This window comes from Erpetoichthys calabaricus, chromosome 5, assembly GCF_900747795.2.
Source record: "Erpetoichthys calabaricus chromosome 5, fErpCal1.3, whole genome shotgun sequence".
In the NCBI taxonomy this organism is placed as follows: Eukaryota; Metazoa; Chordata; class Cladistia; order Polypteriformes; family Polypteridae; genus Erpetoichthys; species Erpetoichthys calabaricus.
In genome coordinates this window covers 148108359-148129389 of record NC_041398.2, presented here as the reverse complement: position 1 = coordinate 148129389, position 21031 = coordinate 148108359, and the positions used below count along the sequence as shown (strand labels likewise).

The 21031-nt window shown below is 38.6% G+C and overlaps 1 protein-coding gene across 15 annotated transcripts in view; it reads left to right on the top strand.

Moving 5' to 3' along the window:
* LOC114651997 (teneurin-3) overlaps nucleotides 1-21031 on the top strand; it is an 898351-nt gene that overhangs the window by 714468 nt on the left and 162852 nt on the right. For all 15 annotated transcript variants that reach the window (XM_028802134.2, XM_051927721.1, XM_051927718.1 and 12 more), the window contains one exon: nucleotides 20334-20548. In XM_028802134.2, coding sequence (XP_028657967.1) covers nucleotides 20334-20548 — 215 coding nt within the window. The remainder of the gene's footprint in view (nucleotides 1-20333; nucleotides 20549-21031) is intronic.

Sequence of the window (21031 nt, the reverse complement as noted above, 5' to 3'; positions counted from 1 at the left end):
AACAACGTTTTGAGTAACACATATTAATTGAATGGAGCTGCTTTCTGTTTACAAAAGCAAATTTATTCTCTGATGGAGCCTATCACCACATGTATGCAATTGCACCGGTTTGCGCTTTTCACCCAGATTTTAAGGAAATTGGATGTATCCGAAAACCTTGCGCTTTAAAGACTTTGATAGTTGGTCACAAAGGCCATTCATTTCTCATCAATTTTGTATGTTGTGGTGTGATCTCCCCGATCAAAAGTGATCTGAAATGTTTTATTTTTTAATATAGTCCAATCAGATCATGAATGACAGAAAAAGAAGTGCTGAGACTGAGTCAGATGCTAAGATTGATCTGATTGACTGGTACTTGTGTTGTTTATTGTAAACTTGTATGCATGTGTGGATTTATTTTTATATTGAGATTACCGAATTACCTTCAGAAATGTTTCCCATAGTACATAGTATTTCCCATAATTAGATCAGTCCTGTGTCAGATCACATTTATACCTCATGCAAACTACTAAAGGTTTTGCTTGGTACCTCACCAAGACCACCATTTCCAAAGGGTCTCAGTGGAGTTGTTGCTGCATCGGAATGTGATTGGTTTGCTCACATGTGCCTAAATAAGCCGGACTATAAGGGCAATCACTCCAGAGTTTAAAAAAAAAAAAAATCCAAACAAACTAGGTATAAAAAGCCTTAAATTGGCTTATAAGGTAGTCCTCATTGTAAGCCAAAAAATCATTTTGATCCCTGAAAACTCTCTCCTTGTGTAGTCTGCTGTTGGCGATACATCTGAAAGAAGGAAAGCTGCTATTGGCAGTTATGAAATACACCATACAGCCCAACTATATTTAAGATTTATAATCTTTCTTTCAGGTGATAGTGGATGCACCTCAGACATTGGCGCCTTATAACACTCACCAACTTGCAAATACCACAAGAGAGAGATAATGAAAGGCACTCCCGCACACATGCAGTGATAGAATGGACCATTAGTTCATTTAAAAGTAGACTGGCCATGTTCGAATAATGCTGTACAGCTCCACAAAGGTTTGCCACATTGTGCAGTACTGAACACAGAGCACAGAAACATGGACTGTCTGCATGGATGACACAGACCCTGTCCCTCTGAACATCAACACAGTAGCAATTAAAGACATTTTTATGTAGTATGTTGAATGTAATGAAACTTGTATGTATTTCAACATTGACATTTACTTGGCAAAATTATTTTATTTTTTAAAAGTTCAGTAAGGATGATCTTAATATCTTGTAGTTCTACGCCTATATCCTATGTCAATTCACGCTGTGTTTCCTTTTCTGTCTGCTGCATGATGGCACATTGCTATTGCTCTTTGTACTGAAGCTACTGTTAGTTTCTTCCAAGGTTTTATACATGAGGCTCCTGGACAGTGAGTTTTTGTTGTTGGAACTTTCTGTATTTTGTATCCTATTTGTACTTTGTATATTGAATGTATCCTTTATTATTACTGAAAACAAAATCAGAATTTATGGGTATTTAATGACTTCATTTTTTTATTTGTAGAGAGGATTTGTTACTTTAAATATTTTTTTTATACTTAGTCTATTTAACGACTCTTTTAGGATATTGGGAGCTACTCCTGTTTAAGCAACACTGAACCACAGATAAAATACTAGCAAACTTCACAACACCCTCACGTACATGCCCACTATGGGTAAAATTTCCAGTCAAACTACCAGTATGTCTTTGAAGTAGAGAAGGAAACACACTAGAATACCACATAGGAGACTCTCCAGCTGGAAACTGAACATCAGTCAGAGAAGGAATTTTTCATAACTCTACTTTGATACTCAATAGTTTACTTAAAAACTGCTCAAAAAAATTAAAGGAACACTTTGAAAACACATCAGATCTCAATGGAGAAAAAATCATGCTGGATATCTATACTGCTATGGACTGGGTAATGTGTTGGGAACAAAAGGATGCCACATCGTTTGATGGAAATGAAAATTGTCAACCTACAGATGGCTGAATTCAAAGACACACCGAAAATCAAAGTGAAAAAATGATACGGCAAGCTAGTCACCCAAAATTGTACTCAGCAGTTTGTATGGCCCCCACGTGCTTGTATGCATGCCTGACAACGTCGGAGCATGCTCCTAATTAAACGACGGATGGTGTCCTGGGGGATCTCCTCCCAGATCTAGACCTGGGCATCACTGAACTCCTGGGCAGTCTGTGGTTTTTTTGAGCAGTATATTTATAAACATTCCCTTTTTCTTGATACAAGTACCTTATTGTTTTTGAAGGAGCAGAATTAGTAACAAACTTAATAACTTCCCTGTGATAGTTTTTATTGTTTTCAGGAACTGAAGTTTAGTGTTACTTTAGCCTTGTTCGTTTGTCTGTACTTAGCAACATGGTTACAAATATCGTAACTTCTGTATTGATTCTTTGCAAAGCATTATAATTCATAATGTAAGGCAAAGTGTGTGATGCTGCAGCTGCTTCTGAAGCACAAAATGTGCATTGAAGATGATTCAGACATATGTGGACGTTTGTTTAAGCTTTTTTTGCACCCCGCCAGTGTTTACTTGGGAATTCAACACTGTCCCATTTCTCCAGTACATAAATTTAATCCACATGCTTTCTGGTCAACACAGCCCAGCCGCTTTGCAAAGAACCTTGAAAGTTATCTTTAGGAGTCCGTCACTCAAAGGCTAGAGGCTAATAATGAAAGCATTTGCTGTAGTAAAAATTTTGATAGACAAGGTAAAGAAACTGTCCCCATAACTAGTGATTTTTATGCAGTTGTGACTTCGACTCATTTGACACTAAAACTGCTTTATCTTCATCCTTAACATGCATTTTCTTAGTGTTGTGTAGGACAATAATATGCCATAGCACTATAAAAACAAAAAGCTAGCAAGCTAAAAAAAAAAAAAAGGTAATTCAAACCAGAAATACACAAAATTGCAGCATATACCCATTGAACAATAAATAAAATATAAAATAACTATATAGTACAGTAAATTTTGGTGCTTCATGCACTATTTTTTAAGATTTTGATGGTGGGCCACTTGGTTAATGAATTATCTATGTAATATGGATCTACTATGTTGTATGTATGTATGTATTTATTGTTTATTTTTCTAAAAGTAGACTGTAATATTGGGTGGCACAACAACTCACAGGCAACTGCTGCTACCTTACACCTCCAGAAACCCAAGTTTAATTCCTTGCCAGGTCAGAGTGTTTTGAAGTGTATATATTCATTTAGCTCCTTAAGTGTTTACTATTATCATCAGCTTTCTCAACTAAATGCATTTTGCTTTAGAGACCATATATTATGCCAAGATAAATAAGTTGAGGTGCACTATAATGGGTTAGTGTCCCATCCATAGTTGATTCATGCCTTGTGCCTGGGTTTCCTGGAACAGGTTCAGTTTCCCTGCAATTGTTAAGCATTACAAACTTTATTTGTGTTATTTCTACTGAATTAACCAATAAATTAAAAACAGCACAAACATCAGCTGTAACAGGGGTTGCCACTTCACCCGCAGAGCACGAAAGCCGAAACGATTTGTCCGAACTGAAAGAAATGATCGTACGGCCATAAGCGAGCTCAAGAAAGACATTCAGAAAAATATGAAGAAAGAAATAAATGGCTTGCTCAAGACAAACGAGAAGACAACTCAAGACATGCTCAAGACAAACGAGAAGCTGCAGCTGGAGCTGCAAGAGATGTGGCAGGAATATAAAGACTTGGAAAAACATATATAGAATTGTTTTGATGCAGTCTTTAAAGATATGCTGAGAAAAATTGAGGAACACATTCAGGAACATGCGTCCAAACTGAGAGAACTTGCCGATCAGCTGGAAGATGTTAAGCAGACATTCACGGCTTGAACTGAAACAGCGAAACCAATGGCATCTAACGCCAATGGAAAAGCTACAGTTGCGAATTCCAAATGCAAAAAACTCTTGAGACAGACTTGCGGCTCTGGAAGACGGATGCAGAAGGAATAATATTAGAATCGAAGGTCTACCTGAGAATCGTGGAAGTCCAAACCCAGTGAAATTTGTAGCTGAACTATTCTCAAAAATAATTGGAGAGGACTTTAAATCTGATACCGAGATAGTGGCAGCTTATCGCATACGTGGATCAAATACCTCTAAACCTAGGACTTTAATTGTCTGCTTCGAGAGATTACAATTTAAGCTTAATGTAATGGCACTTCTCAGACACAAACAAGAGATTATATTTGAAAATAACCACATTCATATTTTCCCTGGTTTCCCACCCTCAACAGCTGCTAAACGTGCAGATTTTTACAACATTAAATAGCGGTTACGGAAAGCCGATATCAGATACAGTCTCTTGTATCCTGCCAAACTGAAAATGGATATTCAAGACAAATATCACATCTTTTACCCCAAGGAGGAAGCAGAAAAGGAGTTAAGAAAGCTGATCCCGACGCGTTTTTGAAATACGAAAGTGAGTTACATCCTGTCATGGTATGGCAAAGAACATATTACATGCTGGCTGATCTGCTTGCAATGAAACGGGTACCATAATTATACATCCTTTTTTCTTCTCTGCCACTTTTTGTTTATGTTTTAATTACAATTACATGCGTATGTGTGGAAGAAATTAAAGTAGGTTTTTTTTTTTTTGAACTATTCTAAAGGAGACTATTTAACATCATTCCCTTGGTTTATTGTTATTATTGCATTAGGGTTTACTATGCTTATCCAGGGCCACTTTTTAACACAATTCCCTGGGTTTACTGTCTTAATATATCAAGACTGTTGATGATTATATTTTATGCTTATAGTATTTAGACTTTATTGGCAATAGATATCTCTACTTTTTAATCCCCAAATGCCGCTGCTGGGGGGCTTCTTTTGTTTTCGGCGTGCTCTGTCTCTAGGTATGTCAGAGGACTGGGACTTTGTGAAGTGGGGCCCAGCCTCATGTGGGGAGGCAAAATGGGGGGGGGGGGGGGATAAGGGGGGGAGAGAAAGAGAGCAAGCTATCTCTAATCTATCCTTTTAATCCTTACAATTATAACTTCCAATGTAGCAATAGGCTGCATGGCAATAACTTGTGGGAAAATTTGAAATTAAGGTTAACACTAGAATTACCAGAGCCTACGAAAAAACTCGTAAATCCGTCCCACCTTAAATCGCGTCTTAAATCCGTTTGCACCTCTCCGCCACAGTCCTTTGTCATCTAAATGTGCTGATAAACAAAAACTACTAGCAGCCAGCTATTCCATCCCCCCACCGACTTAGAATGAACTTCTCTCCTAGCTCAAGCCTTGCCTTGATTAGATTACCTGGGATTGAAGTGGAGTTTTACAGTGGAAATAATTCTAGCGTTATTTGGAATACACGCATTTCATGTGTGTTCCATTTCTATAGTAGGCTGTGCAACGACATTTTTAAAACAGAAACGTTTTTAATATTCTAATAGTAAATGACAAAATGTAGGCATAAACTATATAACGTATGAAGCCTGAAGTCCATATATCAAAGAAACACTTTCACAAAAGGTACAAATAAGAGAACACGTGCGCTTTTCTTCAAAAAAAATATAACTGCACAAAAAAAAAAAGCCACGTTAGCATGCCACATTGACACTCTTACTACAACTGCCACGGTGGCGTAATGGTATCAGCTCCTGACTGGGGATCAGAGGGTGGCGAGTTCGATCCCGCACGGCTCCACTTCGAGAAATAAACTGCTCTCATTCTTACAATTTTAGAATAACAACATAAATTTGATTTCAGTCTGTAACAGCCGGTGTAACTTATGATACTGGTAAAGGTTAGCTTTTTTTTTTTTTTTTTTTTAATTCACTTTTCATTCTCGCGCTATAGGTCTGCAGTGTATCACGCTGCATACTACCGCCCCCCCTACCCCCCCCAAAAGGGTTCTGACACACAAACGCTGGCGAAGCTGCCTTCTTCGTATCTCACCGTCACTTGAAATCAGCAGTTCTTAGCTGCTTATCAATCCATACAACCCCATCTGACACAGCTGTTTTCACATAAATAAAAGTGTACTTTTATTCAAGACTATAACCGAAGAATAAAGAAAGCAAGTTACAGTTGGTGGTTGATACGACAGCGTGCGTGGTGCAATGCTAAGAACTGCTGATTTCCAATCCGTGCTATATAAAATCATCACATTCAAATATTAACAGTTCCCACACACCCAAGGTCCGCCATTCCTACATTTACGACATGTGTACTTGTTGCAGTGTACACACCTCTCTGTGCTATGGTTCCTATTACAGTGAATGAGCACCTGACACTGTACTTTCTTCCCTGGGGGAAGCTGAGGTCTTAGAACGGAAGTTTGTTGACGCTGTATCTTCTTTTCTTTTTCCATCGCCTTTTCCTGTAAGAAGCGACGACGAAGTTCCTCTGCAAGGTGAGCCATGAACACTCTTCTTTTCTCAGTGGACCCCATGCATGCCTTATACAGTACGTGTGCGTTCATCGCTGCTAGGTCAAGGATGTTGTAGAACACAGCAACCGGCCACCTGCGTGTTCCTGTTCGCACTGAATAAGCACGCGCCTTCTGGTCCATGATGTCAACGCCACACTGGGGAAAAAAGAAAGACAAATATATGTGACATTTTGAAGAAATCATTTTATCACCAGAATAGCACCAGAATACTTCGTCACACTAATATTTTTTTCATTAGCATACCTTCATGTGGTTGTAGTCTGTGACCGTGTTTGGTTTTTTTTTTTTATCTTGCCCAATCTCCACATCATGGTGCATTGTGCTGAGAATGCAGACAGACTTCTTCTTTTTGGGCACATACACTGTCAGCATGGCACTGGGAGATCTAAACACCAGCGTGGAGAATTGTTCGTGTACTGAACTGCCTTTAGCTGCAGGTGGAAGTTCACGTCGCACTTTATTCATGGTGCCAAGCAGAGTTGTGTTGCGGTGCAGCAGTCTATTAGCCAGCGAAAGTGACGTGAAGAAGTTGTCTGTTGTTACGGTTCTGCCTTTGTCCAGAAATGGCTCCATAAGCTTTATGACCACAGACTCGGAAAGTCTTTCTCCCGTGGGACGACTGGCATCTTTTCCTAAATAAGGAGTGGCATTGCACATGTACTTTGTCTCCAAATCTGCCGCAATCCAAAACTTGATGCCAAATTTGTCAGGCTTGCTCGCAATGTACTGTAAGAAAGGACAACGGACCTTGGTTGGAAACAGTTGCTCATCAACCGTAATATGCTGCCCTGGGTTGTAACTCAGAACACAGTTCTCAACAAAACGTTGCCAGATGTCCGAAATCGCAGCAAATCTGTTGTTTTTCACACGTTCTGCACGGGTGTCTTTGTTGTCAAAGCGCAAATGCCGCATGATAGTCTGATATCGGTGCCGGGGCATCGTATCTTTGATTGCCGGTACAACAAATAGTTCTGACCAGGCATCAGCCACAGCACCAACTGTAGTCATCGCTGCTCTTGTCAAAAGAATGGAGATAAATGCCATCAGTTCAGAGAGGGAGAGGCTCCAGCTGGGGTCTGCTCTGTGACCTTCGTGGACTGTGCAATCTCTGATTGTCCACAACATACCTATGTCGATCAAACACAAGAAGCTCTGCAGTCGACTGGTTACTTTACGCTGTAGGAAGATAAGTAAATAAATAAAGGTAAATACGTAAACAACATTCGATGCATCTTTTATATAAGTAACATAAAAATGTTTTTCATATACAGGCCATCAAAAAACATTATTGAAAGCAGGACTTAGCACGATACCTTGGCGAGCTCCGTAGGTCCGGCTGCTTCGCTGAAGGACATGTGTGTGACAGATCGACTGGCAGGACGACGCCCAACTTCTTGCTGTATCCAAATGGTGCCATCTTTTGCCTTTATGCCTGGTGCAGCTGTGCTGTTCTTATGTTGGACTGGACGTTTCTTGCGGGGAGGGCTTCTGTTCTCTTCCACATCAGAGAATTTCCACTTCCAGCATAAATTCACACCTGATCTGACGCTGTTCGTTTTCAAATAATATTGTTAATATTTGAATGTGATGATTTTATATACCACGGATCAGAAATCAGCAGTTCTTAGCATTGCACCACGCACGCTGTCGTATCAACCACCAACTGTAACTTGCTTTCTTTATTCTTCGATTATAGTCTTGAATAAAAGTACACTTTTATTTATGTGAAAACAGCTGTGTCAGATGGGGTTGTATGGATTGATAAGCAGCTAAGAACTGCTGATTTCAAGTGACGGTGAGATACGAAGAAGGCAGCTTCGCCAGCGTTTGTGTGTCAGAACCCTTTTGGGGGGGGGGGGGGGGGGGTAGTATGCATCGTGATACACTGCAGACCTATAGCGCGAGAATGAAAAGTGAATTAAAAAAAAAAAAAAAAAAGCTAACCTTTACCAGTATCATAAGTTACACCGGCTGTTACAGACTGAAATCAAATTTATGTTGTTATTCTAAAATTGTATGAATGAGAGCAGTTTATTTTTCGAAGTGGAGCCGTGCGGGATCGAACTCGCCACCCTCCGATCCCCAGTCAGGAGCTGATACCATTACGCCACCGCGGCAGTTGTAGTAAGAGTGTCAATGTGGCATGCTAACGCGGCTTTTTTTTTTGTGCAGTTATATTTTTTTTGAAGAAAAGCACACGTGTTCTCTTATTTGTACCTTTTGTGAAAGTGTTTCTTTGATATATGGACTTCAGGCTTCATACGTTATATAGTTTATGCCTACATTTTGTCATTTACTATTAGAATATGAAAAACGTTTCTGTTTTAAAAATGTCTTTGCACAGCCTACTATAGAAATGGAACACACATGAAATGCGTGTATTCCAAATAACGCTAGAATTATTTCCACTGTAAAACTCCACTTCAATCCCAGGTAATCAAATCAAGGCAAGGCTTGAGCTAGGAGAGAAGTTCATTCTAAGTCGGTGGGGGGATGGAATAGCTGGCTGCTAGTAGTTTTTGTTTATCAGCACATTTAGATGACAAAGGACTGTGGCGGAGAGGTGCAAACGGATTTAAGACGCGATTTAAGGTGGGACGGATTTACGAGTTTTTTCGTAGGCTCTGGTAATTCTAGTGTTAAAGCTGTCTCACTTCCAGTTAAGACTACAAAATGACATCAAAAATTCAGAATCAATATCTCCACGATGGGACAGTTTACTTTGCGAGCTGGAATGTTAAAGGCCTGAATCACAAATTAAAGAGAGAGAAAGTATTCTCTCACCTAGCAGGTCTAAACACAAAACAGTATTTTTACAGGAGACCCATTTATTAAGCAAAGATCAGTTCCAGCTGCAAATAGACTGGACTCCAAATGTTCTATTCCAGCTTTACAAAGAAAACTAGAGGTGTGGGAATTCTTATACATAGAACAGTCCCATTTGTAGCATCAGGTGTAGTATCTGATCCTGAAGGGAGATATGTGATTGTCATGGGCAACTTATTTAACTGTAAAGTGATCTTGATAAATGTTTATGCACCCAATGTCGATGATAGGGAATTCATGCAAAATGTATTTGCATCTATTCCCAATGTGAACACTCATAAAATTATAATGGCTGGGGACTTTAATTGTGTTTTAAATCCACTCTTAGATAGGTCTCCTGTCACGGGGGGTGGGGGTTTGGGGTGACATCTAACACTGCAAAGACAATTACCAAGTTTTTAACTGACCACAACTTATCAGACCCCTGGAGGTTTCTAAACCCAAACTCAAGAACATATTCCTTCTTCTCACCAGTGCATCATTGCTACTCAAGTATTGATTATTTCTTTATAGATAATAATTTCTTGCTTGTGATTAAATCTTGCAAGTACAACACTATTGTTATTTCTGACCATGCCCCTCTGATCTCGGAGATAAAATCATTATGCCCCACATACTCATCTCGCAGATGGCGTCTTAGCCCACTTCTATTAGCAGATGAGAACTGTACAGAATTTATATCAAAACAAATCAGTTTCTTCCTAGAGACAAATACATCCTCAGAGATCTCTGCAGGAATACTCTGGGAAAATCTAAAGGCCTTCTTAAGAGGACAGATTATTTCATATCTTTCCCACAGAAATAAATTAGAAACCAAGAAGGTATCAGAGCTAACCAGCAAAATTACTAGAATAGATCAAGAACATGCCAGGTGCCCAAGTGAATAGAAAAAGACAGGCTCCGCATTCAGAGCTCAACCTCTTAACAACCAAAGAAACTGAACAACTCATTTTTAAATCAAGACATCATTACTTTGAATACAGAGAGAAAGCGAATACGTTCTTAGCTCAACAAATCCACAAGAAATGCAATCCCAGCAATCACCAACACAAACGAAGATAAAGTCATTGACCATAAAAATATAATGCACACATTTAGAGACTACTATAAATCCTTATATTCTACTGAGTTCAAAGAAGACAACACACAATCTAATGCATTTCTTTTTTTTTTTTTTTTATTTATTAATTTTTATTTTAACCATTCCATACAAATAGATCAATTTATAACCAAACAAAATTGAAGACAAATCAAACCCCACCCCTGAGAAGGAGAGCTAAGCCAAAGGAGAGTTGCTTAGGGCTTTTTAATAAGGCAACAATAAATAAAAGAAAGGGAGAAATAAATATATAGGTAAATAAGAGATGGAGAAGGGACTTAAATGCGGTAATAGTTATTTCTCTTATTCTAAAATAATATTGATTAGATCCTGCCAGGTTTTGAAAAAAATTTGTACAGATCCTCTAACTGAGAATTTGATTTTTTTCCAATTTCAAATAATATAAAACATTTGTTTCCCACTGACTTATCAGAGGAGAGTTAGGATTCTTCCAATTTAACAGAATAAGTCTGCGTGCCAAAAGTGTAGTGAATGCAATCACCATTTGCTTGTCCTTCTCCACTTCAAGTTCGTCAGGAAGAACACCGAACACAGCTGTTAATGGGTTAGTAGGGATTGTGACACCAAGGCTGTCTGAAAGGCACTTAAAAATTTTGGTCCAAAATGATGTTAGTTTGGTGCAGGCCCAGACCATGTGACCCAGTGAGGCAGGAGCTTGGTTGTAGCGTTCGCAGGTTGGATCTTGCCCTGGAAACATTTTGGACAGTTTTAAGTGAGACAGATGGGCTCGATATATAATTTTTAGTTGAATAATTCTATGCTTTACACATATGGAGCTCGAGTGAATTCTCTGCTTTGCTACCTTCCACTCCTTTTCTGATATATTGATTAAGAGATCTTCTTCCCAATGTCCTCTTGGATCTTTGAAAGGTAGGGACTCTAATAGGATTTTATATAATGCGGAAATGGTGTTTAATTCCTCGAAATTGAGCAGTATTTTTTCCAGCATTGTGGAGGGTGCGAGGTGGGGGAAATCGGGCAATTTCTGTTTAACAAAATTTCTAAATTGAAGATAGTGAAAGAAATATGTAGCTGGGAGGTTGAATTGTGAATGTAATTGTTCAAAAGATGCAAATATGTTGTCTATATAAAGATCTCTGAGCATTTTAATCCCAAAACTTTTCCAAGTATTAAAAACTGGATGTTTGCGAGGGTTGAAAGAGGTGGTTCTCTTGCAGAGGTGCCACAGATAAAAGATTTTCCATCTTAAAATGCTTTCTAAGTTGGTTCCATATTCTGAGTGAGTAAAGCACAATTGGGTTATTAGTATATTTGTGATAACTTGCATTTATTGGAGAGCAGAGCAGGGAGTATAAAGAAGTACTACAGGATTTTACTTCTATTGCGGACCAAGCCTGTGTATGTTCATTTATTTGTGTCCAGGATTTTATGGCTTGTATGTTTGCTGCCCAGTAATAAAACTGAAAATTAGGTAAAGCCATGCCACCTTCTGCCTGAGGTCTATGTAGGGACGCTCTTCAGATACGTGGGTGTTTTGAGTTCCAAATGAATGAGGTTATTGTTGAATCTAACTGTTTAAAAAATGATTTATTGATATATATTGGAATGTTTTGAAATAAAAAAAGAAGTTTAGGAAGGATATTCATCTTAACAATGTTAATTCTTCCAGCTAGAGTGAGATGAAGGGTTGACCATCTATGCAAGTCTTGCTTAATTTTTTCCATACAGACGGCAAAATTTTGTTGATAAAGAGCTTTATGTTTACTTGTGATATTTACCCCTAGGTATTTAAACTGATCTGCTATGGTAAAAGGTAGGGTGTCCAATCTAATATTATATGCTTGTGAATTCACTGGAAAGAGTATACTTTTATTCAGATTAATTTTAAGACCAGATATCTTTTGAAATTCTGTTAGTGCTGTTAAAACTGCAGGGACAGTGTTTTCTGGGTCTGATATATCATCTGCATATAGAGAAATTTTCTGTTCCAGTCCTTCTCGGACAATCCCCTTTATCTGATAAGAATTTCGGCAGTGAACCGCCAGTGGTTCAATGGCGATTGCAAACAGCAGTGGTGACAAGGGACGTCCTTGTCTGGTACCACGTTCTACCTTAAAGTAGTCTGAGCAAATGTTATTAATACAAACTGGGGCTTCTGGATTGGTATACAGTAGTTTGATCCATGCACAAATATTCAGGCCAAACCCAAATTTCTCCAATGCAGTGAAAAGGTATTTGCAATCGCCATTGAACCACTGGCAGTTCACTGTTGAAATGCTTATCAGATAAAGGGGATTATCAGAGAAGGACTGGAACAGAAAATGTCTCTATATGCAGATGTTATGGTTTTGTATATATCAGACCCACAAAATACTGTGCCTGCAGTCTTAACAGCACTTACAGAATTTCAAAAGATCTCTGGTCTCAGAATTAATTTGAATAAAAGCGTGCTCTTTCCAGTGAATTCTAAACCATATAATACAGTGATCCCTCGCTATATCGCGCTTCGCCTTTCGCAGCTTCACTCCATCGCGGATTTTATATGTAAGCATGTTTAAATATATATCGCGGATTTTTCGCTGCTTCGCGGGTTTCTGCGGACAATGGGTCTTTTAATTTCTGGGACATGCTTCCTCAGTTGGTTTGCCCAGTTGATTTCATACAAGGGACGCTATTGGCAGATGGCTGAGAAGCTATCCAGCTTACTTCTCTCTCTCTCTCTCTCTCTCTCTCTCTCTCTCTCTCTCTCTTGCGCTGACGTAGGGGGGTGTGAGCAGGGGGGCTGTGTGCAGCTGCTTCCTGAAGGACATGATGCACGGAGCTTCGCATACTTAAAAGCTCAAAGGGCACGTATTGATTTTTTTTATCTGTCTCTCGCTATCTCTCTCTATCTCTCTCTCTCTGTCTTCCTGCTCCTGACAGAGGGGGTGTGAGCTGCCGCCTTCAACAGCTTTGTACCGGCGGTGCTTCGCATACATAAAAGCCAAAAAGCCGTATTGATTTTTTTTTTGACTGCTTGCTTTGCACTCCTTTGAAAAGGAAGATATGTTTGCATTCTTTTAATTGTGAGACAGAACTGTCATCTCTGTCTTGTCATGGAGCACAGTTTAAACTTTTGAAAAAGAGACAAATGTTTGTTTGCAGTGTTTGAATAACGTTCCTGTCTCTCTACAACCTCCTGTGTTTCTGCGCAAATCTGTGACCCAAGCATGACATTCTAAAAATAACCATATAAACATATGGTTTCTACTTCGCGGATTTTCCTATTTCGCGGGTGGCTCTGGAACGCAACCCCCGCGATGGAGGAGGGATTACTGTATTAGATTGGACACCTTCCCTTTTATTATTGCAGATCAGTTTAAATACCTAGGGGTAAATATCACAAGTAAACATAAATCTCTTTATCAACAAAATTTCGCCATCTGTATGAAAAAAATTAAGTAAGACTTGCATAGATGGTCAACCCTCCACCTCACTTTAGCTGGAAGAATTAACATTGTTAAGATGAATATCCTTCCTAAGCTTCTCTTTTTATTCCAAAACATTCCAATATGCATCAATAAATCATTCTTTAAGCAATTAGATTCAACCATAACCTCATTTATTTGGAATCTAAAACATCCACGTATCCAAAGAGTGACCCTACAAAGACCTAAGACAGAAGGTGGCATGGCTCTGCCTAACTTTCAGTTTTACTACTGGGCAGCAAATATACAAGCTATAAAAACCTGGACACAAATAGGTGAACATACACAGGCTTGGTCAGCAATAGAAATAAAATCCTGCAGTACTTCTCTATATTCCCTGCTTTGTGCCCCAATAAATGCAAGTTATCGCCAATATACTAACAATCCAATTGTGCTTCACTCACTCAGAATATGGAACCAATGTAGAAAGCATTTTAAGATGGAGAATCTTTTATCTGTAGCACCTCTGCATGAGAACCACCTTTTTCAACCCACGCAAACATACAGTTAGGTCCATAAATATTTGGACAGAGACAACTTTTTTCTAATTTTGGTTCTCTACATTACCACAATGAATGTTAAATGAAACAACTCAGTTGCAGTGGAAGTGCAGACTTTCAGCTTTAATTCAGTAGGGTGAACTAAACGATTGCATAAAAATGTGAGGCAACTAAAGCATTTATTTAACACAATCCCTTCATTTCAGGGGCTCAAAAGTAATTGGAGAAATGAAATAACTGCAAATAAAATGTTCATTTCTAATACTTGGTTGAAAACCCTTTGCTGGCAATGACAGCCAGAAGTCTTGAACTCATGGACATCACCAGATGTTGGGTTTCCTCCTTTTTAATGCTCTGCTAGGCCTTTACTGCAGCAGCTTTCAGTTGCTATTTGTTTGTGGGCTCTTTCTGTCCGAAGTTTAGTCTTCAACAAGTGAAATGCATGCTCAATTGGGTTAAGATCAGGTGACTGACTTGGCCATTCAAGAATTTTCCACTTCTTTGCTTTAATAAACTCCTGGGTTGCTTTGGCTGTATGTTTTGGGTCATTGTCCATCTGTATCATGAAACGCCGCCCAATCAATTTGACTGCATTTAGCTGGATTTGAGCAGACAGTATGTCTCTCAACTCCTCAGAATTAATTTGGCTGCTTCTGTCCTGTGTCACATCATCAATAAACACTAGTGTCTCAGTGCCACTGGCAGCCATGCATGCCCAAGCCATCACACTGCCTCCACCGTGTTGTACAGATGATGTGGTATGCTTTGGATAATAAGCTGTTCCACACCTTCTCCATACTTTTTTCTTGCCATCATTCTGGTAGAGGTTGATCTTGGTTTCATATGTCCAAAGAATGTTTTTCCAGAACTGTGCTGGCTTTTTTAGATGTTCTTTAGCAAAGTCCAATGTAACCTTTCAATTCTTGAGGCTTATGAGTGGCTTGCACCTTGCAGTGCACCCTCTGTATTTACTTTCATGCAGTCGTCTCTTTATGGTAAACTTGGATATCGATATGCCTACCCCCTGGAGAGTGTTGTTCACTTGGTTGGCTGTTGTGAAGGGGTTTCTCTTCACCATGGAAATGATTCTGTGATCATCCACCACTGTTGTGTTCCGTGGACGTCGAGGTCTTTTTGCGTTGCTGAGTTCACCAGTGCTTGCTTTCTTTCTCAGGATGTACCAAACTGTAGATTTTGCCACTCGTAATATTGTAGCAATTTCTTGGATGGGTTTTTTCTGTTTTTGCAGCTTAAGGATGGCTTCTTTCACCTGCATGGAGAGCTCCTTTGACCACATGTTGTCTGTTCACAGCAAAATCTTCCACATGCAAGCACCACACCTCAAATCAACTCCGGGCCTTTTATCTGCTTAATTAACAATGACTTAACGATCGACTTGCCCACACCTGCCCATGAAATAGCCTTTGAGTCAATTGTCCAATTACTTTTGAGCCTCTGAAATGAAGGGATTTTGTTAAACAAATGCTTTAGTTGCCTCACATTTTTATGCAATAGTTTTGTTCACCCCACTGAATTAAAGCTGAAAGTCTGCACTTCAACTGCATCTGAGTTGTTTCATTTAAAATTCATTGTGGTAATGTACAGAACCAAAATTAGAAAAAAGTTGTCTCTGTCCAAATATCCATCCATCCATTTTCCAACCCGCTGAATCCGAACACAGGGTCACGGGGGTCTGCTGGAGCCAATCCCAGCCAACACAGGGCACAAGGCAGGGAACCAATCCTGGGCAGGGTGCCAACCCACCGCAGGACACACACAAGCACACCGACACACCAAGCACACACTAGGGCCAATTTAGAATCGCCATTGTCCAAATATTTATGGACCTAATATGCAGTTTTTAATATCTGGAAAACATTTGGGATTAAATTGCTGAGAGACCTTTATATAGACAACATCTTTGCACCCTATGAACAATTACATTCCAAATTTAATTTTCCAGCAACACATTTCTTTCACTGTCTTCAAATTAGAAACTTTGTCAAACAGAACCTGCCTGATTTTCCCCATCTTCCACCTTCCTCTATGCTGGAAAAAATATTGCTCAGTCTCGAGGACTGTCAGAATGTCAGCATTTCTGCAATATATAAAAATATTTTACAGTCCCTCCCTTTCAAAGATCCAAGAGGACAATGGGAAAAGGATCTCTCACTCAACATATCAGAAAAGGAGTGGAAGGTAGCAATGCAGAGAATTCATTCAAGCTAAATATGTGCAAAGCATACAATTATTCAGCTCAAAATTATATATCGAGCACATCTGTCTCTCTTGAAACTGTCCAAAATGTTTCCAGGGCAAGATCCAACCTGTGAACGCTGCAATCAAGTTCCAGCCTCACTGGGTCACATGTTCTGGGACTGCACCAAATTAACATCATTCTGGACAGATCCTTAAATGCCTCCTAATCCACTAACAGTTGTGTTTGGTGTCCTTCCAGATGGGTTTAAAGTGGAGGACAAACAAACTGATTGCCTTTACAACACTTTTGGTACACAGACTTAAGTTTGTGAATTTCCCATTGGGATTAATAAAGTATCTATCTATCTGTCTATCTACACTGGAAGAATCCTAACTCTCCTCTTTTAAGTCAGTGGGTAACTGATGTTTTATATTATTTGAAATTGGAAAAAATCTAATTTTCACTTAGAGGACCTGTGCAGAACTTCTTCAAAACCTGGCAGGATCTAATTACTACTATTTTAGAATAAGAAGTAGATTCTCTCCCAATTTCTTTTTCTTCTCCATTTATCTCTATCCACCTATTAAACTCTTCAATTTATTTATTTTTACTATTTTTAAGTTTTAGTCCGTTGGCCATGCTCACTTTCTCAGGGGTGGGGGTGGATTTGTTTTCAATCCTTTTTCTTTTCTTTCTTTTTTTTTTTTTTGTAAAAATTGATCTATTTTTATGGAATGATTACAATAAAATCAATACAGTAATCCCTCCTCCATCGCGGGGTTTGCGTTCCAGAGCCACCCGCGAAATAAGAAAATCCGCGAAGTAGAAACCATATGTTTATATGGTTATTTTTATATTGTCATGCTTGGGTCACAGATTTGCGCAGAAACACAGGAGGTTGTAGAGAGACAGGAACGTTATTCAAACACTGCAAACAAACATTTGTCTCTTTTTCAAAAGTTTAAACTGTGCTCCATGACAAGACAGAGATGACAGTTCTGTCTCACAATTAAAAGAATGCAAACATATCTTCCTCTTCAAAGGAGTGTGCGTCAGGAGCACAGACTGTCATAAAGACAGAGAAAGCAAACAAATCAATAGGGCTGTTTGGCTTTTAAGTATGCGAAGCACCGTGGCACAAAGCTGTTGAAGGCGGCAGCTCACACCCCCTCCGTCAGGAGCAGGGAGAGAGAGAGAGAGAGAGAGAGAGAGAGACAGAGAAAAACAAACATGCAAAAATCAATACGTGCCCTTCGAGCTTTTAAGTATGCGAAGCACCGTGCAGCATGTCGCTTCACTAAGCAGCTGCACAGAAGGTAGCAACGTGAAGATAATCTTTCAGCATTTTTAGACGAGCGTCCGTATCGTCTAGGTGTGCGAACAGCCCCCCTGCTCACACCCCCTACGTCAGGATCAGAGAAAGCGCAAGAGAGAGAGAGAGAAAAGTAAGTTGGGTAGCTTCTCAGCCATCTGCCAATAGCGTCCCTTGTATGAAATCAACTGGGCAAACCAACTGAGGAAGCATGTACCAGAAATTAAAAGACCCATTGTCCTCAGAAATCCGCGAACCAGCAAAAAATCTGTGATATATATTTAAATATGCTTACATATAAAATCCGCGATAGAGTGAAGCCGTGAAAGGCGAAGTGCGATATAGCGAGGGATCACTGTACAATTAAAAAAAAAAAACAGCACAACTAAACATGTGTTAATTAAAATAAATTCTCCTCGGGTAAAAGCAGTAATTGTGAAATATATTTATTTGTGTGAGTGTATGTGTATATTTTTTGTTTTAATAACAGAATTCCCAAAAAGCTTAATAATTAAAAAAAAAAAAAAAAAACTTTCCTGTTTTGTGGGATAAGTATAAATATGGGCAGACATTTTGCAAATAAAACAATAAAACACTATACTGTGGTCTGACTCCTTAAAAACTTTGGTTCTGATCTGGTCCCCTCCACACTGATTGTAAATCATTCTGACAACAGCTCATGTCTCCTATGAATTCTATGCTGGTGGAATTACTACATTCTCTTGCGAGTTGACTACTGAATTCATTCTTATGATCTTATCTGAAATAAGCCTGATGTAGCATGGTCATGTACTCCCATGGTAAATGCTTGAAACAATCATAATGTTTTGTCATTTCCAGGTCAATTTGCTGTACTGGAGCTAAAGTTAAGGAATATTTCTAGATAGTTGAGCCTTGAATTCTGTCACATGCGTAACTCAGCCTTTGTTTTAAGATTTGGAAGCTAAAATTACATCTACTGCTTTATACAATATCTGTGTTAAAGGTACTAAAATACATTACAGATCTACCAATCTGGCTTTAGGCGTTATCATAGTGTTGAAATGGCACTCCTGAAAGAGTTCAACGACATCTCTCTTATTACTGAGTCAGGTGATGCTGCAGTCCTTCTTCTCCTTGACCTGTCCGCTGCCATTGACACTGTTGACCATGAGATATTGCTGTTGTGGCTTGAACGTCTTGTTGGGTTTAAAGGGGCTGCTCTTAACTGGTTCAGGTCATATTTAACTGGTAGACACTTTTCAGTGACTTTTAATTCCTCTTCTTCATCTACTGCTCCTCTTAAATATGGTGTTCCTCAGGGATCCATTTTGGGTCCTATTTTATTCTCCATATACCTTCACCCGATTGGAGCGATTTTTAGGAAATTTAACATTTCTTTTCACTGCTATGCTGATGATACTCAGGTTTATATTCCTGTCTGCAAGTCTACAACAAATCAACTCCACAACTGTCTGTCTGAACTAAGATCCTGGATGGCTAATAATTTTCTTGATCTAAATCAAAATAAAACGGAGGTGCTTGTAGTGGGTCCATCAGCCAAAGCCCAAATTGGTCTTGGACTTCTCGACTCTTTCTCTGGCTTTTCCAAACCTCAAGTCCGCAATCTTGGTGTTACCTTTGATAGTAACCTCTCTTTTGAGAAACAAGTAAATTCTATAGTCAAGAGTTGCTTTTTCCAACTTCGTCTATTAGGTAAGATAAAGCCTTTTTTATCTTCTAGGGATCTTGAGATAGCTACTCATGCGTTTATTTTTTCCATGCGTTTATTTTTTCTCGCCACGATTACTGCAACTCACTGTATTCTGGGATTAACAAATCCCTGATACACAGGTTACAGATGGTCCAAAATGCTGCCGCTCGCTTTCTGGTTGGGGCAAGAAAGTATGACTCTGTTTCTCCTATTTTATCTTCTTTACACTGGCTGCCTGTCAGTTTTCGAATTGATTTTAAAATCTTGCTGCTAGTTTTTAAATCTTTACATGGGCTTGCTCCTGCCTATTTATCTGAACTTTGTGTTTTACATCTGCCATCTAGAGTGCTTAGATCTTCTGGTCAGCTGTCTCTGGTTGTCCCTCGTACCAAGTGTAAAACCAAGGGGGACAGGGCTTGTGCAGCTGCTGCGCCTCGCCTGTGGAACTCTTTACCTCATCATATAAAGGAGTCGTCTACAACTGAACTGTTTAAAACAAGATTAAAGACTCATTTCTATTCACTTGCATTCCGTGACCTTCAGTAATACTGATGGTTTCCTCTTTGTGATTATATAACATTACTTCTATTTTTTATGTATATAACATTACTTCTATTTATTATGTATTTTATTTTATGTTCATATATTTTATTTCTATTTATGTTTTATGTTAATTTGTTTTGTTTTTCTTTTATTCTATTATTGTAAAGCACTTTGGCCACAGCATTACTATGTTGTTTTAAATGTGCTGTATAAATAAATTGACATTGACATTAATTTGTCTACCCTTCTCCTTTCAGGAAAGATTGGTGTTTTTCATCAAGAAAACAACACAATAGATTCTGGGGAGGTAGATGTAGGTCAACGAGCAACACAAGAAGTGCCTCCTGGTGTCTTTTGGAGATCTCAAATTTCCATTGATCTGCCACAGTTTCTTAAATTCAACATCTCCCTTCAGAAGGATGCTTTAATTGGAGTGTATGGAAGGAAAGGATTGCGACCTTCACATACTCAGGTACCATTAAAAGAAAAATAAAAGGAAAGAAATAAAACTAAAACAACAAATAGGGAACTGTTCCTTCAGCTCTTGTCATTAGCTGTGATCTTTTTATGATAATCTTACACTGTTATGGAACCTATGGGTGATCATTTTCAAGTAGCTTTTGTTTTACTATAGATTATTTGTTGGGTCAAAACTTTTTTAAAATAACAATGCATGTTCTTTACGTATATATATATATATATATATATATATATATATATATATATATATATATATATATATATATATATATATATATTTTAGATTTGCCAGTTTTCTCATTGCCCCAAATCGGCTTTCATTCTTCAGAGCTTGTTTTCCCGAGCTTTGTAACTTTTAACAAAATGTAACTTATTATAATAAAGTTGTGTTTATATTTATTGTAATAAATGACAGAAATTATTAATATTAGAGATAGTAATGAAATTCATCAAAAAACTAAGAAATAAAACGATA